Source organism: Sus scrofa, chromosome 7, assembly GCF_054392235.1.
Source record: "Sus scrofa isolate SSC_HxYL_T2T_F1_AM1 chromosome 7, Sscrofa_HxYL_maternal_Yorkshire_Landrace_v2.0, whole genome shotgun sequence".
Classification (NCBI taxonomy): Eukaryota; Metazoa; Chordata; class Mammalia; order Artiodactyla; family Suidae; genus Sus; species Sus scrofa.
Window position 1 is genome coordinate 74,732,316 of NC_139389.1, and position 26,350 is coordinate 74,758,665.

At 39.0% G+C, this 26,350-nt stretch overlaps 1 protein-coding gene across 28 annotated transcripts in view; it reads right to left on the minus strand.

Moving 5' to 3' along the window:
• The window catches only part of NPAS3 (neuronal PAS domain protein 3), an 876,069-nt gene that overhangs the window by 225,737 nt on the left and 623,982 nt on the right, over window positions 1-26,350 (minus strand). For all 28 annotated transcript variants that reach the window (XM_084969006.1, XM_084969005.1, XM_084969003.1 and 25 more), the window contains one exon: window positions 25,699-25,788. In XM_084969006.1, the coding sequence (XP_084825132.1) occupies window positions 25,699-25,788 (90 nt within the window). The remainder of the gene's footprint in view (window positions 1-25,698; window positions 25,789-26,350) is intronic.

The window sequence follows — 26,350 nt, forward strand, 5'->3', positions numbered from 1 at the left end:
CAGCATGGGCTTTCTAAATTTCTGAAATTCCAGCAACATGTTACTTTGGCTCCCTTCAGTGACTCCTCTCCACACATCACCCAGCACTGCCAACCTCTGTCCTACTGCCCTATTTGGGGGGTTTACCCATTTCTTTTGAGTTCACAGTGGCCACCTTACTCTAGCATGGGATTCTTTTACCGCCTCATGCATATTTCTAGACCAGCGGCTCCATTCTGATCTCCCTGAGGAGACTATCTTTCTCTCCTTTTATTCAATATCCAGTTGCTTTCACAATATGTTGACAGCATATTACCTAAACTAAAAACCAGACAAAAACCAAACAAAAACCAAATCTCACTTCTTTGTCTAGTGCTCAATCCTTTGCCCCTTTCAAGTCTTACCTGCCTCCTCTTCCAAAGCTTGTATTTAATGCCTGTGAAACGGGGACTCCCTTTTCTTCTTTTCTAGCTCAGCGTGCCAGCACTTTATTCCCTGCATCTGGAGTATCTTCACACTGCCCTGTCCTACCATTTCAAATTCCCCTGCTCACCTACACTGGCTCCCAGTTCTATCAACTCAAGGCTATCCAAGTCTTTAACTACATCCTCAGCTACCTATTTATTTGTGCATGTTTATAGGTAATCATAAATGTCTTCAGTGATTGTTTGCTTTTTCTAAAGAGACTGTAAACTCCTGAAGGTCAAGGCTGGGCTCTGAACCCATTGTGATTATATAGGAGGTACTCAAAAAATGCTATCAAATTATTTCCTAACAGTTTTTCATTTAAACCACCGCTCAATCTAGGTATGTTTTATGAAGCTCTAAAGCCTCTGGGTACAATGAGGATAAGTTGGTCCAACAAAACATTTCCTTTTGTTGGCTAGAAGTTTCTTTAGGTCTCAGCCATGGTCCTATCAGCCTTTTTCCTTAGAAATAGGAATCAAACATTAAAATTGGGGGAGTAAAATGCCCATACCCTGAGTTCTTTTAAATTAACAACCCATAATTTTAAGCAGACTCTGAAAATCTTAAACTGTGTAAAGCACTTCTCTGCATCACTATCTCCTACCTACAGATCCATTTTTACACTCATCCCTTTAAGAAGAGGGTTCATAAAGTTTTTTTTTCTGCTTGGACCCTTTGAGCAGTCTGATGAAGTCCGCATACATCTTTTCTTAGGATAATGTCTTTAAATGCATGAAATGGTGGGAATACAAAGGAATCCAATTATACTGAAATTCTGTTATCAAAATATCAGAAAAACCCTCCAAATATATGATATGGTAATACAGGTGCTTTTTTATTAATGTGTTAAATAAAAACATCTAGTGTTGGGTTTGATGACTATAACATTTTTTAAAATAATGATATTCCAAGATATCTACAAGAACAGTAATATGATGTGAAAATATGTACAGTTTCTACTGGTGACAAATACAAGTACTAACAATATTAGCATGGTTTATAGTCCACATTCATAATAGAAAGAAATGCTAAATTTGTTAGAGATTGGTAAAATTGAAATTGTGATTTTTTTTTTCCCCATCCAAATTCATTGACTCTAAATTCCATCTACAGACTCCATATTGGTCCATAAACCCAAATTAGGAATCCTTAGATTATAAGGAGGTTTAACTTTCCATATTTTTATAACTATTTGCAACTATGGCACAGCTGTTTGGAGTAAGTATAAAGTAATTTCTTCAAATTAATCTACAATTCTTTAAAATTTTTTATTAGAGTATAGTTGATTTAAAGTGTGTCAATTTTTCCTGGATAGCATAGTGTTCCAGTCATATTTGTGTGTTTGTGTGTGTGTGTGTAATTCCTTTTCCCATCTTCTATCATGTTCTATCCTAAGACGGTATATAGTTCTGTATGCTATACAGTAGGACCCCACTGCTTATCCATTCTAAATGTAATAGTTTGCATCTACCAACTCCAAACTCCCTGTCCACTCTACTTCCTCCCCCTTCCCCCTTGCCAGCTACAAGTATGTTCTCTATGTCCCTAAGTCTGTTTCTGTTTTGTAGATAGGATTTCTTAAACAGCTATTACTTAGGTTTTCAAAATGCTATTAGACATCTGTCCTTTTCCTTACTGACTACATATGTATTATCTCTTAAAATATTTAAGTTTATCTTAAAACCAAGTGTTCTCCTTCTCAACACATTTTAACACAGAGACCAAAGAAAAGAATATTTTCTCCACTGTGGAATTGCTGATCAGCATGATACCTAAACATTCACTAGATGAAGTATTAATAATTGATATGCCATTAGCTCATCTTTTTCCTTCATAGGTCACCTCTTAGGAGATTATTTTATAAATTGTTTGCTGAAAGATATTTCATATCTTTAGCAAAAGACCACTAAGCAGCAATAGTTACATATATCAGGGGACATTTTAGAGTCACCCATATTTCTTTTTTCATTTTGAGGTATGGCAGATGATTTCTCAGCCTTCTCACTCCAGGACCTCCACAGATACCAAACTCCACGGATGCACAAGCCCCTTATATAAAATTTGCATATCACCTACACACACCCTTCTGTCTACTTTAAATCATCTCTAGGTTACTCATAATACCTAATACAATGTAAATGGTATGTAAATAGTTGCAAATACAATGTAAATTGTATGTAAATAGTTGCCTACACATGATAAATTCAAATTTTGCATTTTGGAACTTTCTGAAATTTTTTTCAAACATTTTTGATCTGTGGCTGGTTGAACCCATGAATGTAGGACCTGCAAATACAGAGAGCTGACTGCACACTACACTGACTGTATTCTGACTAGGAACCCTGAATAGGGCAGGTTTGTTTGGGTGAATGCTTGACCTTCCACTGGCTCCCCAAGGCATGGTTCTCAATGCATTCCTTCTCTTCTCTTAAACAAAACTGAAGATGACCTCTTATAATTACACAGTGTTGGAATCTAGGACCCTCCAACTCTCAATGGTAGTTTGGAACTAGAGAACCACTGTTTGCTTTCATCCTATCAACTCACATAAATAAGTGTGGTATCAGAAGACCGGGTCTTTCTGTAGGGCTTAGTGCCCATGTGGGGCTCAGTACAGGATTCTTCTTGTCCATTTATTAACAATGCTCATTGGAGAAGGACATATGATGTCCCCTGGTAACAAAAAAAATAAAAAATAAAAAAAAGCAAAAAACTTCCTTAACTATCTAGCACCAAGGGAAGCTGTGAAGTGAGGAAAATTTTTTAAAACTACAATCACCTAGTCCATTTAAATGCCTTTATTACTTCCAATGTTTTATGCTCTCTATGTGCTTTTTTACATTACTTTCGAAGTTCTGATTAAAGACAGGGATTTCCTCAGCAGCTACAGGAACTCTATCTATCCACGTTTATTTAAAAATAAAGCCTGCTTTGTTTTTCTGTCAGGTGAAGCATTATCTTAGCATCTGCTATGAATTTTGCATTTCTTTCTGAGTAGAGTCTTAAACATTTGCTATATAGAAGTAGGCAAATGTATAAGAAAGACAAACAATGCTTTCAGAGAGCAAGGCTTAGGGCAAAACAAGTCTTTAGATAGTGCATATCATTGCTCTGTCCTTCCCAGGATAAACACAAAACCAAACTGGTAGCACAGACAGAGGTTATTATTGACACAGGCAAGTACACATGGGATAACAATATTTACGTTGCATGGACTTCGGGAACACAGCAGGGTTCTGTAAAAATGATACAGCAACAAAGACTTAGCACTGCCTCTCTGCAAATGTGGCTCCAAGGCTCCAGTTCTTCAGTAGGAATTACTGAGCACTTTGGGGATTGTCCTTATTCAAATTTAGAGCAGACCCTATGAAAACTTCTTGTAAAACAACATTATGCCATTTCCTCTCAATCTATTAAATTATTTTTAAGAATAAAATTCAGTGCTGGCAAGGGTAGGAGGAAAAAGCCAATCTAGTAGAGTGCTGTGAGAAAGTCAGGCAGTACCATCTTTCTTGAGGACGGTTGGGCCAAATGTATGACATCCCTTAAGATATGTTACCCTTTGCATAGAGAAGAGACTTGTGGTTGCCAAGGGGGAAGGGAGGCAAAGAAGGGTGGATTGGGAGTTTGGGACTATCAGAGGGAAAAATGGTCCTACCGTATAGCTCAGAGAACTATATTCAATCTCCTGCAATAAACCATAATGGAAAAGAAAAAACCAAACCAAGCCAAAAGATATGTTTTCCTTTGGACTCAATTTCTGAAAGCTCATCTAGAGAATCTAATACTAGGTGCCTACCATAAAATTTTTGCTGCAAAGTTATTTAATAAATAAAATTTACAGCAACACAAAATTGGAAATGTTAAATAATAGTAGCCTGGTTAAATAAATTGTCATACCCATAGAAAGAAACGCCGTGCAGTCATTAATGGTACTTTGCAAGTGTATTTCTTAACACTAAAAAAAGTCCATAATATTTTAAATTTTCAAAAATGTTACAAAGTGATAACATGTATGAAACAAACATATGTAAATAAAAATCCATAGAGAAATATCTGAGAAGATACACATCAAAATGTTTATAATACATTTTTCTGAATGGATATATTTTCTCTTCTTTCTGTTAGTTCCTACTCTTTGAATTTTTGTTGCATGATACTTTTGTAATTAAAAAACATATTTCTAATTAGAAGACTTGTCAGAGTATAAATTAATTACTGCACATGTACACTATAACAAATTTTTTACTTCGTTTTTAAAATGAGTTCCTTTTCACCTCTGAAATATCAGCTGTATTCAACACCTTTGCTAGGACTCAGAAGTGAAGGGGCTAACGCATTTTTCTTTATTCTGACATGCATTTCCATTAATTACATGCTTTCTCTTGTGTTCATCAACAGTAAACTTCAGGGTAAGTTTTTCCTACCAATTTTAAACAGTTCTGCATGGCCAATTTTCAGGTCTGTCAAGAAAAGCCAAGACTAATATCCCAGTGTCATGTTTATAGCCATCTGTGTAGAAACAAAATCAGGTTTGGACAGCTTTTATCTTGCTAAGGTTCACATATTTTGATGTGAGGATGAATACTTGGGTTTAGAAGCATCAATGGATTAACATGTTTGGCAGGGGGAGGGAGTGGACAGCTTCTTCAAAACCAGCGCTTCCAAGTATTGATGGAAAGTCATTAAAACAACGTGAGACATTTGGGGAAAGGAAGAAAGAGAGATAAGTTAGGAGTTTGGGATTAACATCTATACACTATTACATATAAAATAGATAATCAACAAGGACCTACTGTACAGCACAGGGAACTCTACTCAATATTCTATAATAACCTCTATGGGAAAAGAATCTGAAAATGAATGAATATATGCATATTGTATAACTGAATCATTTTGTTGTACACCTGAAACTAACATAACATTGTAAATCAACTATACTCCAACATAACATAAAAGTTAAATTTAAAAAAGAATCTTCTATTAGGAATTTGACAGCAGATATAACACTATTAGCAGATGGATAAGTGAGCACAGGTACCAGAGGGAGACAACTATAACTGCATTTTGTGTTTAATACAGCTATTTTATCAAAAGTGTACAGAATTAATAAATTATTTTAAACCACTGGGGTAGGGGGGAACCAACATGAGCCATTTGGGGAAAAAAATACAATCCACAAAATGGCACTAAGAATAGAGGTTCTAGGCCAGAGTTGGGGCTTCCCACAGGTATGAATAAAAACAAGATTTTTCTAAGTAAGAAAACTTTGAGTGGAGCCATTTTGTTTTATAGTCATAAAGATGATTTCCTCAGTTGTAAAGAAATGAGGCAGCAGGCAGCCATGCCTGGTTCTACACTGCCCTGGGGAGGAATGGGGGCGGGATAAGGGCTGTAGGCTTGGTTGGACGGCATGCAAAAGGCCCTTCATCCAGCTTGTTTAAAGCCTGCAGGTCGCATTTAGGCCTTTCAAATACACCTGCCATCTGGCCTCACTCAGTTCCCCTATAATTATTTCCCTTTCCCCTTTCTGCCCTGGAGTCATCTTAGAAGGAAATTATTAAGCATAGGATTAGGTACACAGTAACCAATGATTTTTTTTTTATCAAACATATCTGAGATACCAGCTTTTATACCACACCTGTGGCAGATTCTTTCTTTAGAAGAAAGAAGGAATTGGTTGCTCTGCAATCTCCATCCAAAAAGCTGGCTTCTCTGACTCCTAAGTGTCTGGGGTATAAGACCCTTCAGTATTTACCTGGTGTGTCCCATGGCCAAATACTAGAACCTCCTAGATCCTAGAAAAGTTTGAATATATAAAAAACTATTGCCAACCATATAGCAATGTGTTGACAAACATTGTGACTAAAGCTTTAGGATTACCAACCACAAAAAGTTTAGTATTCTAAGACAAAAGGATTTTAGTAAAATGGTTGGTGTTCAAAGCACACAAATATAACTTCAAATTAATTATGAAAGCCCGCAAGAAAATGAAAGAACTTTGTAGGAGACCCATACCATAAATCTACAGGATAGCAAGCATCCAGATGTTTTGAAACATCTGTATTACTGCTTGAAATTTTCCATTTTTTCCTCAATATTTGGCTTCCGGTAGACAAAACAAGAGCTTTACTTCCAACTCAGGCAGCTTTCAAAAATTTCAAAAGGAACTATTTCATTGCATTATTTATTATTATTATGTTTGTCTTTTTAGGGCTGCACCCGTGGCATACGGAAGTTCCCAAGCTAGGGGTCAAATCAGAGCACCTACACTACAGCCACAGCAACACGGGATCTGAGCCACATCTGTGACCAACACTACAACTCACAGTAACACCAAATCCTTACCCCATTAGGTGAAGCCAAGGATCGAACCTGCATCCTCATGGATACTAGTTGGACTTGTTATCACTAAGCCATGATGGGATCTACGCAGTATTTAACTTTGATGCTTCTAAACTGAGGCTAACTTCTTAATCATTTTATTCCCAGCAGTACTACTGAGTAGATGGCTAATACCTATTTGGTTAAGTGAGGGGAAAAAAAGATGACTCATAATTAAATGCACAACTGAATGGGGAAATTATTTCTGAGTAGGACAATTCCATTATTAGTAATAGCATATCTATGAACTCAGGAGTACATTTATTCTGGGTCCTTCACTCTGTGCATCCATATTTCATCAATCTTTATCATCTCTCATTATAATATATAGAGAGCCTGGATAATTATTCTTGTTTTACAGGTGGAAATACTGAGGAACTGAGAGATGAAATCTGTCAAGTCACATACTGAGATCTCATAGATCATTCAACTGCCCAGCCCAAATCATCCAATAAAATATTATGCTTCTCTGATTGAAAAGGTTTATTGTTGAAACCCAGAAGAGATTTATTTCTGTATTTGTTTATTCATTTTGGTATGGAGTCTGAATTACTGAGATTACTGAATCACTAAGTGTGAATAGAGGACTTCCATCTGAGATACACCCACACCCTGGAAGACCCTTCCCCCTAAAGCCTGCCCCAATACATTCACTTTTTGATCAAGAAAAGAGCTCTCTTTCTGGTTAGTACTGGATACTCTTTCTGGTTAGAGCTCTCTTTCTGGTTAGTACTGGATACTCAGGATAAAGTAGGGACAATGGTGAAACTGACCTCATAGGGTTGTTGTGAGTATTACTGAGAAATCATGTATGGAGAGTTTTGTGTAGTTTCTGGCACCCACCTTTTGCTCAAATAGAGGGAACCTGCTGTTCTTACTGTTGCTAATACTGCTGACATTGGGCCTGGCACATAATCTATTCTCCGTAAGTTCATTCCCATTTCTGGCTACAAAGATACGAATCATGTTTAAAGCCCCTTCATTATTTTAATGTGTTGTTCTGCAAGGAAATATCTATGTTTTGCTCTCTGGTTTCATTAGATGATGAGTAAGTTGGGCAAGTAAAACCAGCCTTCCTAAACTACAGCTGATCTTAGTCATGCCTCCTCATGGTCTGTTAAAGTAGAAGATTGAAACACAGCTCAGAATTGACTGACCCCTTAGAAAACCACTGATTTCAGGATGATTCATATGAGCAAAACACTCTACAGAAGTTGGAGGATACACACTGGTTCTTTCAGTCAACAAATGCTTATTGGGTGTCCATGACAAGCCAGGTCTTTGATGCCTTATTTAAAAAATGTAGGCTGGCCGTGAGCTGTGGTGTAGGTTGCAGACGCGGCTCGGATCCCGCGTTGCTGTGGCTCTGGTGTAGGCCGGTGGCTATAGCTCCGATTGGACCCCTAGCCTGGGAACCTCCATATGCCACAGGAACGGCCCAAGAAATAGTAAAAAAAAAAAAAAAAAAATGTAGGCTGGATCACTGACTCATTGGCCAACCCCTGAGCAAGCAGAGGATGGCTGTCAGTACCTGTATGACTTGTGAAGTGAAGAGGAGGCAAAGGAAAGGTGAGTTTAGAACTCTCAAAATAGCAAAGAGAGCTGTGGGCAGTAACTTCCTCTAGAAAGAATTAAAAGGAAACTGCTGACCTAACAGACGCTCTACGGCCCAGAAATGAACTCAGGACTCCATGTGGCCTCTTTAAAACTGGCGTAACGCTGAGAGACACTGCACCCGAGATCAAAGAAGGGTTGTGTGTGGACACTGGGGGTCCTTCTATTTGCTGTTGGAAATCGGGGGATGGATTTATTCACCGATTCTCCATACACAGGTCTGTGTGTGTGCAGGCCTGGAATTTTAAGCTGTCATAAGGACTGTGGCTCAGGGTTTCCATGTTCTTGGTCAAAAATGTTTTAATTTCCTCTATTCCAAAAAGGAATGAAGCTGTTTGGGGGCTGATTGGTAGAAAGGCGGTGTTCAAGGTAGCAGTCAGAATAGAGGACAGAGAGGATCCTGTCACTCTGTTTGGCCCCTCCCCTCCTAGCAAGTGAATAAAGGCCTCAGCATTGGCCAAGTACCTCTGTGGAGAAAGGAAGTAGATGTGAGAGATGAAGCTGAGAGAGAGAGAGAGAGAGAGAGAGAGAGAGAGAGAGAGAGAGAGAGAGTCTTGGTTTATCGCTTGCTAGCTCTTTGACCTTGGCCATTCACTACTTGTAGTTTTAGTTTGTGCATCTGTCAAATGGGCAAAATCTCCTTATACTCAGCCCTACAAGATAACTGAGAGCATCCAGTGATGGCATAGGAACATGCTCTAAAACCTACATACCTCTGCAGACTGAAAGGTCTCTGATGGTCTACATCTGGCCACTAAGGATAAAACAAATGTGAAAAATACACACTATGTCTAGAAAACTGCAAGAAGCTGAGAAAGAGATTTGGGATAAATGGGTTTAGATTTTTTACACTGGCCATCTGAAACGGTCTGAGTAATTCCCCAGGTTTTGCAAAAATAACAGGCATCAAAGGTGTGAGGGAAAAAAACGGAGCCCCTGTTCGTCGGTTGTCAGGGAATTGCTTCCCTTTGGCTGTGCTGTAATTTCAGTGGAAGAACACCATTTCTACAATGCTACTTGGTGTCAGGCTACATTTGAATGCAAAGACCAGAACTTTCAGCAGCTACTCTACGTTTCCTCACTTTGTAGCAGGTACATCTTTATCTCATGCCTTTGGTTTTGCAAAGTGAAGAGCCTGAGTTTGCCTTATTTTTTTTTTAAAAGGAAGATTGATTTGAAATGCATTTTCGCCCAACCCATTTGGTTGGGCACTCCCACATTTCTGACACTGGAAACAATTCAAAGGGGAGCATCAGCTGATTTAAGGCTTAACTTTTCTGCTGAAATCTCTCTGAGTGCCTGCTTTCTGCTCTTTATTTGTATAAACATGTTACCGCAACAGACATGGGTGGTTTCTAGTGAAAGGCATTCTGGGATCGGGGAGCAGGTAAGAAGCCTCAGCAGTGGCAGGAGATGCTAAATGCTGTGTTTCACTCGAGATTTGTAGGAGAAGAGGGCATTTTAAAGTAGCCCTTTCTGATCATCGCGTTAAAGAAATAGAGGTGAATAAAGGTGGACATCTGAAACCTGGACTGAGCCCCTGCAGGCAGGGCTATTTCCATTTTTTTGTTTTATTTATTGAGATCTCTCTCTCCTTTACTTAATGTACAGAGCCCAGTTATTGTGCACTGCCACCAAGCTAGCGCTTTTTAAATGATTCAGGGAAGTATAGCTTTCATTTAGGCTTGTGCCCTCCAGTCTGTTTATACTGGTCGATACACTTGTCTGAAAAATATAATGGATTAGCACATCATTCAACAAGCTAGTCAGAAGGCAAGCTCAAGGCGACAGACACCAAAAAGTAAATTACAGTCAGTGGTGGGGCTAGGCCATGCCCAGAGCTAGGAAACATCGTATCAGCACAAAACCTGTATTCTCTGAGAATGGTGGCGGAACGGAAAGGGATGAAAAATTTACACTCAAATATAATAAAACAATCAGCCCTACAAATTCATATGGCCCTATAAACTGTGTGGTTTATGACAGCGCATACAAAGGGAATCTGGTGCTCACGACCATCCGCACATTATAACCTCAGCTGGAAACAGATTCAGTGGCATTTGTTTCATTTAATGGGCCCACTTTGCAAGTGGGCATATATCATGCCTTTTTTTAATATATTTCATTTAAATATTTGTAAAATGCCAGTTTGCCACAGGTTTGCATTTGGCAACCCAAGGGTTGAGGTGGGCTGTGAGGGACAGCGGGGGAGGAGAGGGCTAAAAATTACATCTTTATTCTTTCTTAGCTTCCTCTCTGCTCCCATGCCCTCTCCTTATTTCCCTCCTTCTGTTCTCTCATCTCAAGAAACAAAATGCAGCACCGAGGCACATTCAAGATCTTGAATTTATATTTTCTATATTACCTACTTTGACATGAACCAAATCATCACCATAGGATTATAATATATAATTATTATAATTATTAAAGAGTTTATAATTATTAGAGTTTATAATTATTAAAGAGTTTTCTGTTTTATAATCAGAGACAATTAACACAAACAATTAGAAATGGATTTGAAAATCCCAAAGGCTTTTTTGATTTTAATCATAAAATAACCCCCAAACAGCAAAACAAACAAATCACTTCCCTTATGAAGAGCTTAATGAAGGACTGCAAAGTTCTCAGACCTTGAACCTCCACAAGAATGTTCTTTTTACCTTTTAACAGACTAATTGTACAGAGAGAGCGATGAGCAGAAGAGGAATGGAGGAGCCTTACTATTCAAAGGTAACATTTGAGCAAATGCAAAGAGAGACCTAAAAAATCACCCACTGTATGGGCTGCTTATATGTGATTTAAGGGAAGCAGAAAAGGAAGCAAAGATGGGATTTCATAGTTAAAAATATTACCGAGAATATTTTTCCACTTTTTTCCCTATCTATGCAAATTATCAGATGTTTAAGGGGGAGCAATAATGCAATCTTTAAGTCTCAGATCTGACCATCTTAGTAGACTTGATCATCAATCGCTAGTGGAAAGGTCATAGGCAGCAGACCCCACTCTGGTGACTAACAAGTGACAGAAAATGGTACTAGTTAACTGTACTAGGCTTTGCCCCACAATTGAATGCATTACCCCCCCAAGAATGTCCTAGGATTTTTGTCTCATGGGTGGTACTTCCATCACGTTTGCCAGGAGAGGGGGTTACCTGGCCTTAGACTGTGACTGGCGATTTCTGCTTTGATCTTGCCTTATGCCAGACATCAGTGCTACTTCATACGGCTGATGATTGCACCCTTGTGCAGATGAACCAAGGCTGAGCAATCCTAGCAAAAGTAGCTACATAGTCACCTTCTGGTCTCACCTTTACCAGGTAAGATACCATGAATTCCTTCAAAACCAGCTTCTTGCCCTCTCCACTTCTATCTGCAAAGTCCATTCCCAACTCCTCTTCCCCAGAAGAGTTTGAAATATTCCTGTTTGTTTCCCAGGTTCATGCCCTTCACACTAAGCTTGTCCTCTTGAGACCTGGGTCCAAAGATTATCCCTCTCCGCAATCTTTAATGTATCTTTTTTTTTTTTTTTTTTTTTTTTTTTTTTTTTTTTTTTGCTTTTTAGGGCTGTACCCTCGGCATATGGAGGCTCCCAGGCTAAGGGTCAAATCAGAGCTACAGCCGCCAGCCTACACTATAGCCACAGTAACATGGGATCCGAGCTGCGTCTGCAACCTACACCACAGCTCATGGCAATGCCAGATCCTTAACCCACTGAGCTGAGCGAGGCCAGGGATCGAATCCACAACCTCATGGTTGCTAGTCGGATTCATTTCCACTGCTCCACAACAGGAACTCCTAATGCATCTTTTTCTATATGTCCAACTTCTCAACCTAATGTTGACATCATCTAAGCTTAAAAATGAGACCATCAAATGCATCTCTCCTTTGAAGTACTTTTTACTCCCAAACTTTATCCCTGAAGCTCCTGGCAGAAGGGCTTCCACTCACTGAACATATTTGTGTGCATTTTGACTTCAGCCTTCACAGTGCTCCTGATGATACTCAGATCACTGGTCATCTTCTAACTGATAGATGCAATGGCTGTTTTCTGTCCTCCTAATGTTATAACTCTGGGGCACTTGATCACATTCTTTTTGAAAAACCTCTTTCTTTGACCTTCCTAATGACAGCATCCATGGTTCTTTTGGAGGAGGAGTCTCTCCAGGTTGCCTTCTGATCACGTGTACTTCATTTTATATGTTTCCATCTCATCCTTGGCCTGTCAGTAAATTGGGATTGTCTCAGCAGCTCCTGCCCGTCTTGAACTGCCAATTCAAGATACCTGATAATCTCATCCACCTCTTTTGGGTGCTGGTACAATCTATATGCTAACCACTTCCTCACTTATAACTTTGGAGTTTTTGTTTTTAACTTAATTTTTTTTGGCTGCATCTGCAGCACATGGAAGTTCCTGGGCCAGGGACTGAACCTGAGCCATAGCTGTAACCAGAGCCATGGCAGTGGTAAGACCAGATCCTTAACCCACTGAGCCACCAGGGAACTCAGTTTAAATTTTTATTGTTAAATATATATACCATAAAATTTAAACGCAGAAGAATGAAGCTGGACTCTTACCTAACACCATATACAAAAATTAACTCCAAATGGATCAAAGATCTAATGTAAGAGATACAATTTAGGAGGAAACACAGGGGCAGGGAAAGCTTCATGACACTGAATTTGGCAATAATTTCTTAGATATGACACCAACCGGATGGTTGACTGCTCCAAGGCTCAACTTCTCTTAATCCATAAACCTCAAATAATTCTACTTGTTAATTACCTAGACTTTCCCAAAGGCAGTTAGAAATAATAATAATAATGGTTAATAATGAATGCTTGGGAGTAAAGAGGGATAGGTTTAAATGCTTGTTCTGCCACTTCCTAGTTGTCATAATTTGGGCAAGCTATTTAACCTGGCTGAGCCTCAGTTTTCTCATCTATAAAATGGAGATAGTAATTGTAACCAACAAGAGTTAGATGATAGTAAAGTGCTTAGGACAATGCCCGGCACACAGTAAGGGCTTAATAAATGTCAGTTTTAATTGCCTTCCATTGTGAAGCTATGTATTTGACAGGGACACTTCACAGAGAAGACAGTAGGAGCACACAAGTCAATCATACAGGTACTAATACCACATCATTGTTTAGAATTCTATATGAGTGTGTTCATGCTTTTTGTATTCTTGGACACCCTATGTTTGGGAAATGTAATAAATATAAATTGACTATGTTTAAATGTCTGGAGTCAATAAAATCTGTATTTCTTCTCACAAATGAAGTACCTTTGTGAAAAAGAAAGTCAGTCTGTCCTTTGCATTAGCCCAGAATGAAAGGGTAACAGCGAGGTATCTGGGAGAACTGCAGTTATTGACATCACTGACCTATAAACATAGCCCCTTCAGCATGATATACAGCACTTCAGTACCCTTGTTTTTCTATAATTGCTATTACCGAAGCCTTTCAATTTCAAGTGCTCAAACGAGAGCAATTCATATTTCAGATAATCTGCCAACAAGGAAAACTAATTTCAAAATATTTGATCATAAAAGTTGTCCTCAGCTTCTACAGAGATAATTTAGTCAAATAATATCAGATAATCTGAAAGCAGACTTAGCAGGAAATTGCTTGGGACTCCATCTAAGCAGCCTCCATTTGCACTTACATAAATGTACTGAAAGTGTAGGAGACTTTGACAGCCTGCCATATGTGATTTCATTCCATAGCCTACCTACTTTACCATCCAAAGTTATATCCTTTGAAGCATTGCCAGAATTACTTTACCCCAGTAGATATGCTAGATGTGCCCTTTAAAAGCCATATCATTTCTTTTCTACTCTGACTAGTTCAGGGTAGCATCTGCTCAACTAAATTCCTTTGAAGGTTAAAAATAAAATAGCCTACTTCTTCCAGGCTCCCCTCCCCCACCCCTACACTGGTGCTTAGGATAAAACACCCCACTGGTGAATGAATTTCAGAGAGCACACATTTTAACGAAGGAGCCTGAGAAATTGCCCTTTCGTTTCACACTTGAGAAAAATTAAGATCCAGCCTTCTCGAAGGTCACGTGGCTGATGAGAAGCAGAGACAAGACCAGAGCCAGGTCTCCGGGACCCCAGCCCAGAGGGCTCCCTCCTGTGTCTCCAAAGGCAGAACATCTAACAGATAAAAGCCAGGCCATGCTGGAAACCAACAACAGGAAACACCACCAGTGGAGTGGCTTAATTTTATAAACAGAAAAAATGAACGAATGCTGGGATTTCATATCCAGGAAACATGTGCTTTTGAGAAACAGCCATACTTGGCACTCTCCCTCCTCCGAGCTGCTGACAGTTACAGTCAGTTATTACACTGTTGTGACTTGGAAGCTGATGCCCCCAAACAGATCAAAATTAGTAACATCATGATTCAGGATTGTCTATTTTCCCCTCAGCGTGCTAATCTATGCTTCTTTTATAATTATTTTAAAAGGCACTCTCTGATTTCCTGAGCACCGCCCCAGGTGTACTCGGTGATAATGAATGGATAAACATATCACCAAGTGTCACGAAGCGGTTGTGACATTTTAGAAATATCTTCCGTTCCTCAACTCTTCTGATTTCGATAGATGTTACACCCAAGGTTGCTGGCCTGTGTTTTCACTAAAGAGCTGAATGAGTCCCAGTCCTGGCATGATTTACTGGTCTGCTCAAGTGAAAAGGTTCTGAAATGTAGTGAAATGGCACGCCCGGGCCTTCCTTGGTCTTCGCAGACCCTGTGATGTCAATTCTAATGGAGGAACTAGAAAAATTAAATTTTCTTCCTCCCTCCCTCTCGCCCTTCCTTCCTTTGGAATTGGTTCACGGTCTCAACACCTCCTATCCTCGAATTTGCATCTTCTGTCCTGAGGGATGTGCAGACTTCTGTAATTCACAAAGATACGCAGACAGGACATCACCAGCCTGTGGGGCCTCACTGCAAGCACTTTGACATGATCCTGAACAACTGGAATGAACAGTCTGACCAGGTTTCCCTCGGCCAGACGACCAGGCTGCCAGCAACATCCCCCTGACAACTGGCCACCGAAGCCAGGAGATCCTCGTGCTTATGAGGAGCGGTGAGTCCCGTTTGCTCTTAAAAAGTTGTCTGCCAACAGAACCTCATTTTCCACACAGTCATTTCTGATTGATCTTAAATTGGAATGCCTCTAAACACTTTAATTTTGGGGCCTCTCTCCCTTGTCTTCAACCACCCCCCTCTTCTGATTTTAGTAAGTAGACAATGATTCTCTGCAAAGATATTTAAAAGCAAGATATTTAAAAGCAAGAACTCCCTACTTAAAGGAATACTTCATAATACAAAAAAATCTTTAGTCATTTTGCATTCAGTTCTTTAGTCAATTTTGTTAGCCTCAATATTTCTTAAAACAAAGCAAGCCTGTACATTTCATGGGGAAAAACCAGATCCTAGCTAGCATTACCATTCCTGTTTTCTAGAGACATTTCTCGGCATCTCTGCTATATATAGCCAAGCACATTTTGAGCAATTTTTTTTAAGCTCCTAAAAGTATCAAATTTAATAATTAGGGATTTTGATTAACCAGATCTATGCATCTAATATAGTATAGCAGGAACAAACACCTGAAAGTTCAAGAAAGGCTATAGAATGATAGCAAAACTCAAGTTCTGGAAACTATCTCCTATGTGTGTGCTTCTTAAAGCCTTAGCTCTTTCCTAATCAAGAGGCAATCTTCTATTGTTTCCTTGGCAAAGAGTTACTAAAAGAGATTGCCTGTGGTTCTAAAGCAATGCTCCTAGTAGGGAGAGAGGCCAAAAGGGAGGGGGCTGATTGACATTTCTTGCTTTTCTAAAACCTAGAGGAGAAGCTGAATGGAATCTATGATTCCTTACCTGATGTCCAAATGCTGCATTCCTGACATACATCTAATATCTACCAAACACCACACCTGGCACACAGGTATTCTTTGTCACCTCTGCCAAAGCCCCTGCCTTGTCCTAAAAACACCCAACCTCAAACCACTTTCCTCTTTCTGAGGGAAAACTTCTTTCTGCATGCATTCTCTTGCTCTCAAAAAGTTTGCATAGTTATTGAAAGTAATAGATTTAATCTGCCAGCACATTAAAAATTAACAGCATTGGAGGAAGTTTTTGTCTTATTATTGAATGTGGTAAATTTGCAGATGTAGGGGGCTGAAAGGGGGAGGAGACACCCAAAGGAAGGTCTGGTGTGCTATTTCAGTGAATCATTTTGGAAGTTATTTATATCAGTAGATAAAAGTGCAGTGTTCACAAAAACCAAATCGGAAAGAAATCAATTTTTAACATTTATATACACACAGAAGGCATGTGAACAGACATCTATTTACACACGTATATCTCAAAAGATGCTCTAAATCATTGCAACGACTGCTATCAGTCTTTTTAAACATGACTATTTAGGAAAAAGATTGTATCTTTGGACTGTCATCCAAAGGGGGCAGAAGAAATAAGAAGGATAAAAAGCCACTGGGCATTTGTTGTCTAAAACCAGCATCGATTTTCAGGTTATCAGCCTGGTTCTAGACCTCATGCAAAAACCGAAAGTCGATTTCCTTATTAAATTCCAGCTGAAATTATCACTGAAATTGTTGCCATGTTACTCCTGTCATGAAAACCTTGTCTTCTTATGTAAGAGCTAAAACCCAATACAGGTTGAATGTGTGTGTGTAGAAATGAAATTTAGGTTTCACATGAATTTAACGATTTTATGACCTTCTTCCCAGGAGGTCAAGTTATTTCTTATTCTTCATATGAGCAGTTTGCCCTCGCTCATCACTCTCACAGGGGCCAGGCTAACTGAGGAAGGCTTAGGTGTAGAGGTACTATTTTGCATATATTGCCTCTATAAGCCCCACATTATAGACAGAAATTATCTTTACTTTCCAACTTTGCATAATAAAATAAGCCATTAAATTAATACCGTATAGAAAATACTGCTTGTCAGGCAAAGAAATGTACATTGCTTTCCAGAAAACTGGGGACATTACATTGCCAATGCCTGCATGAATAATACATGTGTTAATTCAGAAAAACACCATTTCATTATTTAAAAATGAATAAATTACGGATGTAGAATGATGACTAAATTTTCTTCTCCATCTCACTCTTGCTTAGTGCTCTACCTTAAAAGTGAATATGGAAACAACATTTTATCCATACAAATAAAACAAGCTAGCTCCTCAAAAAGTATGTTTTCTCACTTTAGAATTCTTGATCCCAGAAAATGAAGACACTGTACTTCCTTTTTTCTCGTGATCATATTAACATCAGAAATTAAGAAGCAGCGCAAAAGGCCTTCAAATTATACATTTGAAAACAGTGAGCCCATCTTTTATTGTCTTGTGATTCTGTGATTCAGTCTAACTAGAAAAGCCTCTTTTGCATACTGACTTTCTGTGTTTTAGCCTCGACGCCTGGTAAGATATGTTCAAAGGAATAAATAAGGAGAATATAATTCTCATGTATGATGACGCAAATTTCCTTCATTTTCTTTCAGAGATTTTGTTTTACTCTGAAGGCCTGTTAAAAAATAAGTCCCATTTGGGAACTGATGAAAGCCTGGAAGAGAGAAAGCAATGCACCAGTAATAAGAAATTAATTTGGAGTTAAAATAAGCAAAACATTCCCATGCAGCGCGTTTAGGCTGAGCATAAAGTGACAGCCAGCAGATTATTCCACCAATTTCTAATGCTGGGAATTCGGATGGCATTTACTAGCATAACCTTTCAACTCTGAGCACATCAATAGAGGCCGACAGTGGCTTGAAATATGATTCCTTGCAGATAGCATATCCTCATTCATCTGACTGTGCTGCTCTGTGCTCCACTGCACAAACAGCGTCTCACCCACTTCTGAGAGGACACTAATAAAAAAGGCATCAATTTTCAGCTCTAGTACTACTGTGATCTCTTTATATGTTCGACATCCAACATTAAATTAAAATGCTGTTATAAATCCTACTTTCTGAATCTGGAATGAGTGTTGGGTTTTTGTCGCATGAGACTGCAGCAAATCTTGTCAAAAGCAAGGAAGCACGTCTTGTTCACTCAGAATTAATGTTGTGGATGAAAGAAGGAGGTAAAAGGGGTTGACTATGGTGAACTGAGGGTGTCAGAGCCAGTGGGGACGGTAGCTTCAGGGGGCCAACCCCGGCAGGGTATTGGCTGCTTTCAAGAAATGGCTAATCGAGAATTGTAATTATCAACAACAAGCTCTGTGGCAGGAAGATTCCTGATAAACAGACAGGCACACGCACACACATCCATATATGTTAACGGAAGAATTTTAAGCATAAAAAAAAATTGTCACTTATTCCTCTCTGGCAGAAAAATATTTTCCAAATACCAGTGGTCCTGAGAAAGCCTCGTGGATTACATCAAATTTCTGCCACAGAGGCAGCCACGACAATTCAAAGCCCATCAACCCACGGTGATGTGCTCTCTGGGCCGTATGTCAGTATTACATAATTTTAAAGTTTTAAAGAAAAATACCTAGAATTACTGGATGGTGAGGGAACGACATAATACAGAAACTAAGTGGTATGGATTCAAACATACTTTCAGCGGGAAGACTGTAGGGGAAGAAAAAAACAAAAACAAAACCGAAAAACAAGCCTTGCAAGTACATGGGAGATAGAAATGGGCTAGCTTATCCCATTTTGCTAAGGATGGCAACACACCACGGAGAAGGAGGAAATGTTTCTAATCTGTCTGATAAAAAGATCCCTGCTAATACAGGTTATCCCCTAGAACTCTGGGAACTAAAAGGTAATAAGGGTTTCCACAAAGATGCGGTGCACAGAACTGCGCTGTTCCTCCTCATTCATAATTATGGATGAAATAGAGGCGTGTTTGCCTATTTGGGAGGGTGGGGTGGAAGGAAAAGCAGGGAGAGCACGCAGTTCAATATCTGGATCGAACAGAGGAACTTTTTCCCCCAAGGATCCTGCCGGGAGGAACCTTGACATGCACAAAGTCAGAACGTAGACAAAGTTGCCCTGGTGAGCACGATAAGGTCACCCGTGGGATTGCTGAGATTATCTCTGTCAAGCACTCGGACAGCATGCAGTCAAATGATGCATCATGCAGTCATTTTCGGGGGGGAAAATCAATTTCTTCACCAGGTCGCTATTTGCTTTTCAAAGTGCCCTTGTAGGCCTTCACCACCAAGCATTTATCAATTTAAATGTTGTAAATTGATAATGTGCCACTGGGCCTTGTCCTATTTCTGAATTATTTTGATACTTATATTTTCTCAATAGTCTTGAAGCCCTCAGAGCTTCCACACTCAAAAGGGCATTTTTCTTTGTTACACAAGAAGTGATGAACTTTTTATGATTAGTACGGGAGAAAAAATGCAGGCTTGCTGAGGTTAAAACCCAACAATAACAACAAAACAAGCTACAGAAAATGATGCATTTTTTTCTGTACTTATTTTTAATTAAGGTATGTCTATTTGACTGACTTTAAAGGGGGGGCACAAAGCAATATTTGGAGAGCTGTGTGTATTCATTTATTGAAGAAACTCTGGTTATTGTAGTGTGGCATAAATTTCATATACCAACTGAAAAATGTTAACACTTGGCTCCATTATTATAAGCCCTCTGCTGTGTTGAAATAATACATTTTTGTCTTTATAGTCTGTCTATCTAGGATGTGATGATGCCACACAAGAGCAATAATTTGTAAGCTAATGCCTTCTTTTTTTCACCCCACTAAAGAAATATATATATTTATCTTTTACAGGCACGGAAGTGAGAGTATTAACCACATACTAACCTCAACTTGATTTGCATTGAAAAACACAGAATGGGAGAGTTGAGGCTTCACTTTGGAAAAGCAAAAGAAAGACATGGCAGTTGCAAAGCATCTTTAACCTCCAGTGATTTATTGGCCCTCGGCCAAGTTATCAGGGGAATCTAATTCTTCTTTATTATTCAAATAAACCACATTTGGCACCATGGTTCCCTTTCAGAATAGCTTCACAAATAGACTGAGCTCTGTCATTTATTTGACCTTGTACTTGTGTGCAGTAGCTGTAATTTTATTTGCCATTCTATATAACAAATGCAGAGAAACTTAAAATATGGAGATGAACAACAGCATGGGGAAAGGAGTTCATGGTAAATATATCTGCATGGCTGAAAAAAACAAAGACCAAATTTTAAACAACCATCTACCCCTTTTCCCCTTCACCTCTATTAGCTCTCACAGCTGCAGCCACCCTACCCCTTTCAGCAAGCTGCCTTGAACCAAGTCAGTGTGTAACCTTGTGTGCAGCTACCTCCCAGCTGGCTTACAAAGGCAAGGAAGTATCTTCTACCAGGATGGAGATTTGGTGAGAAGAAGAAAAGTGACTCATAGGCAGGCTGGGTGCTGGAGGCCAAGGGGGGTGATTAGTGTATTTCAAGAGAGGGTTTAGCTGGCTGTAGGGTATTTTCTCATGATATCACGGTATAAAAATCTGTTAATTTCCCAGTCTGCTCTAGGCCCCATTACGTTTTAAATAGAATTCTCTGCTAACTTGAAAACATTTTGCTGGCACAGATGTGCATCACAATCATCATCTCTTACCCCACTTTCAAGATAAAATGTTTTCAGAAGATAAGAGTCCATTTTTATCCTCTGGTTAACTGAGACCCATGTCCTCTGCCTCTACAAATAAAATGCTGAATTTCTCATCTGTATTTAAAAGAACATGCAGGATTCGTGTACGGGTTAGGGAAATCTTATTCAAAAGCACCTAAACCATCGAACTAGTCAATGTTATTGTTAAGTCCTAGATGGCAGAACACCAGCCTCAAAGTGATTTTTGCCACACCGACATTGGAGGGAAGAAGGATCTTCTGCTGCTCAGGAGATTTGCAGTATGTGCTCATGTTTGTTATATGGGTCATTACAGCCTGGCTCTGAATGTGGACTCCAGTGGAAGCAAATCATTCCATCATAATCCACATAGTCACCCCTACCAGAAATTACGTTTGGGACTTATTTTTATATTTCAGTCCCAGAAAAACTTTGCTTTCCTTAAGAAGTGATACTTCCTTATTTTTGATGGATGACTATATTTGCCTTTTTACCAAGAAGTTCATAGGTAAATGTGACACTTTATCAGACCATCTATACCCCTTCTTATAAGCCTTTACTGTGTTCTCCTATGACGTAGTAACTCATTATCTGCTTTCATCTTTTTTCTCATACTGTAATTCTATTTTTCCATTATTTTTATTGTGTGTGTATGTATATATACATACATATATACATACATATATACATACACACACATGCATATATATACATATATACTTTTTACAGCTGCACCTGAGGCATATGGAAGTTCCCAGGCTAGGCGTCAAATTGGAGCTGCAGCTGCCAGTCTGTGCCACAGTCACAGCAATGTGGGATCTGAGCCACGTCTGCAACCTACACCACAGCCTGTACCAATGCCAGATCCTTAACCATAGTGTGAGGCCAGGGATCGAACCCACATCCTCATGGACACTGTATTAGGTTCTTAATCCACTGAGCCACAATGGGAACTCCTACTGTATATGTTTATGCAAGCTATTTCATTTTTGGAAAGAGAAGGGTATAAGCCAACAAATAAATATTTCTCTAAGCTTTAACTTCTATATGGAAGTAGAAGTGCTCTTAATTTATTGTATTAAGTCTCTTTTGGATTTTTTTTAGTGATTAAGGCCCTTACAAGTGGGAAAAATTTAATAAAAGCTGGCTACCCATCACTGCGGCATTTTCAGTATTAGGGAAACCACTGTTTTATTTCTTCATTCTTATTTCTGTCTGTTCCATTGTAAGGAAAGAGCAGAGTTGTCTTTAGCAGTTCTGGACACCATCACCAGGCATAAGAAGTCATGTAATCTCCATGAAAATGAAACCTAGAAATGATATTTGGGGATCTTCCTTAAGATAAGGTCTCTTAGTGAGTACCTGGGAATTATTTGTACCCAGATATGTAAGTCAACAGTGCATTTTCCTACCACTTAAAACCACATCTTAGATGTTAAGTTAAATAAGTATCTCTGGAAAAGTCAAAGGCTCGCTGAAGGTGTTTGGACATCATCAGAGATCACTTCATTCCATCATCATGACAACATGAAAATATCTTAAAGAGCATAAGTGGCATGCACACATCCAGGACACCTGGAACTGCTCCACTCAGTGGAGTGGAGGTGAAAAACTCGCTCCAGCTGTCTCTACATTCATGCTACACAACTGAATTTGGTAGAAGTTTCTCTAGTTAGTTTTCTCTTGAGCCAAAAAAGAATCCTAATTCTTTCCTGAGACCATAAGCCATTTTAAAGCTACCATATTTATTTACATGTTGAAAGAAAATCAAACTGAAGGCGGAATATCTTGAGAATTACAAATGCATACACAGCTATGCTCCAACAAACTGACACATTCACAATATTCCTCAACAATTTCACTGGATACATATTTGATGATGCAGTTACATGCTGCATTAATTTATCCACACTGTCTTATCACTGTCTAGAATCTGATGGGAGAACCACTGAGTCAGAATTGTAGGACACAACCAGAGTGTTTGGTTTGCATTTAATTAAGTGTGTGTGTATATATGTATAAAAGATTAATTGAATAACTCTGAGTACATTTTATACTGTATGTCACCACAACTTACAGAGAGACTGAAGAAACTTGGGAAGGGTTGTGTCTCCCTCCATTACCCTTTTAGGACTTAGAACATTAATTGAGTTGGAAAACCATCTCTGAAGTTTTAGCATAGGTTTTTTTTTTCTCCTCATTCTTTGGGCATTTAAAAATATACCACACTCCTATCATATTATTTTAATGTTAACCCAGAACTATTTTTAAATTTGTTTTGAACTCTAAACACACACATTGGTATATGCAGAAATCACCTTGTTGTGTTATCCTTCATGATTTCAGTTGCATAATGCTTCCAGATGAAGACTTCTGCCCTATACCACATATTTTTGTGTCCACTGTGGCAACATTGGACATATCCACCACAGAGGGCAATGGCCCATCGTGGACAGCATCTGCCCCTGGGTGAATCAAGATTCTGACTATGGATACGCACTTTAAAAGCCATGCCATGCAAAGGCATGGAAGGACTGCACAGAAGTTGCCAGCTACTGTACCATGTCTACATAGCTGCTTTATTCTCAGAAACTTCAATTATTTGCCTCAGATTTTAGAAGACAGATTTAATGTTACAGTAGAAAAGCAGGGAAATCTATTGCTTTTAAGGAGAAACCAGCACAGGGTTAAAGCCAAATTTTTCTTGAACAGATGATATTTCAGATGGCCACACTATTCCAGATGCATCAATTTCCTTGAAAATCCAATCCATATATGTGCATATGCTGTGCTGGCAGGAGGACTGACTGAAATGGCCAAAACCCAAGAGCTAATATTCTTTTGGCCAGAATAATGCAATTATTATTTTCCTAGCTATCAGTCTAAGCATACAGAGCCATCTGTTATGCAAAGCAAACATACACATCTCAATTACAGAAAATGCAGTTGCCTTGACAGAATTTGGATTACACCACTAACCAGGGCTGTAAAATGTGTTTTGAGCTAGTCTATAATGGATGCTTTTCAGGAGTTCCCTAATTAGCATTTACCTGCTTAAACTAATTATTCATCCTTCTTCTTCACTGGCTTATTAAACTTTGTTGGATACTCTGCATAAAACAGATGAATATGGGCACCACAGAACAACAAACAGTGTTTTTCCATTCTATACAGTATTAACACGGTGGCACACCAATTTCAGCATTGGAGATTCTCAATGCTGGGTCCCAGACAGATTAAGACAAGGCTTCAAGTCTCTTAAAAGCTACTGCAAAACTGGAATTTTCAACTAGATGCAGGGATACTAATAATGACTTGACCACAGCCCAGTTTCTATCATTCGATTTGCTCAAGTCCACATAAAATAGAATTTCTAGGTACACTGGAGCCAATAGCTTTGCATGTCCTTCAAGGAAGAGTTAATGGATCCCTGCTTGGATTCTCAAAAGTAAATAATTAAATTTGGCAGTGTTTCTCCTCCTCCCCCAACCCTCCTCAAATGCCAAATATCTCCCTTTATTATTTCCCAGTGTCTTTCTTGATTTAGCTATTACCCAGCAAACTCACTAACAGGCAAAATGTTCCACCCACGCTGGATGCCCCCTTAGAGCAGTGCCAGCTTTCAGAAGCAATGAGTCTAGGGTGGGTCCTGCTTAAGAGGAGAGAGACGAATCTTATCTCCATCTTTAGCTCAAAGGAGCAACTGAATGAAAAGTAGATTATCCAACTTGGCAGATCATCACATACATGCAAAATCCCTCCCACTGAGGCTGTGTTTGTCTCGTGCCAAACCACCAGATGAAACGGGTCAAACTCAGCCAATCACCTGTATGGGCACAAATAGCCAGATGTTCAGCATTTTTATGGAGAAAACATCTGGATAATTAGTGGAACTGCAGACTTTTCTTCAGGGTATTTTGGCATTCTGGAGCTGCAGCCTGTGTCTTGGACTCCAATGAAAGTAAAATTTTTCTCTTCCTGGGGAACATCAAGAGCTAAACATCTAGGATTTTATCCCTTGCTCCAGCTGCCTCCATCTTCTTTTCTTTTCACCTCTGACAGACACATGTGAGTAATTAAATTGGAAATAATGAAAGATTATCTTATTTTATGAAATTGTCTTTCAGCAATAAGAAGCATTTGCAAAGGCAGCAAAATTCACCCTTGCTGGAACCCTCCCTGAAACACATTTTAATGGTATCTTTCAGCATTTCTTGACTCCAAATGACTCCCTGTCATTGTGTCAGCTCCCAGGATAGTGCAGGGTCCTCCATAAACATCCAGTAATAGGACACAAGGGAAGCACTATTAGTGTGTCCCTCTCCTACAGGGCCCAGAGGTTTCAAAGTTCAAAACAACCGAGGGAAGAAACTTCATTTGTTCTCAATAAATTAATAATGATCCTTGGAGGGGGGGTGAGGAAGGGGCCTAAAGTTTTAGAGCACAAGTTGATTCCCAATGTTCTGAACTGACATACAATTTTTCCCACTGACTTTGTGAGAAGAGTCAGGTAGAGGCATTAAAGAATAAATTGGATAATTCATGCTAAATAGAGAGTCTGTTGAAGAAGGAAAGCCATGAGGCTGAAGGAGGTTTCACAACGCTGTCAAGAATCTAAATTGTTTTACTTACTTGTGAGAGGCCTAGGTAGATGGAGACTGTTTCAGAAATGTACAAAAATTTTCCTTCTTGATTTAGTGCAAATACAAAGCCATCCAGGGACTGCAGAAAAAATAAATATATCAATAGGTTAATACGTATATATGATGGGGAGGTAGTTAATAAGGTATCTGATACAAAGCAACACATAACCAAATTTAAGACCATTTTTTTCCTTCATATTGAACAGAAGTCCTAAGATTTTGACTGCTGTATTAGACATGAACAAATGAAAGGTCTGAATTAAGACTCTAAGCTTTCCTTCATTTCAGGGACTTCCTTATGTCTCCATCATTTTGATCAAGATGCATTACGTTCATGCAGAAAATCAGGTCATGTCGATTTTATGAGATCTTGCCTTTATTTATTTATTTTTGGATTCAGTAGTTACTGAGATTAAATCAGCACAATTCTCTATTAAATAGCTGAACAGGGATGAAGACTGTAATGGAATGAGAGAAAAAAAGAGTTCCCATATGAAGAGCAAGTAAAACCACCACTTGAGCTACTATGGACATCAATAATTTGTTAACTAATAAAGGATTATGTTCTTCTTACTCCCAGTGCCTATTGTGTCAGAACAAATAGGAAAAGTCAATATATTATGGGCAAATATTATAAATTA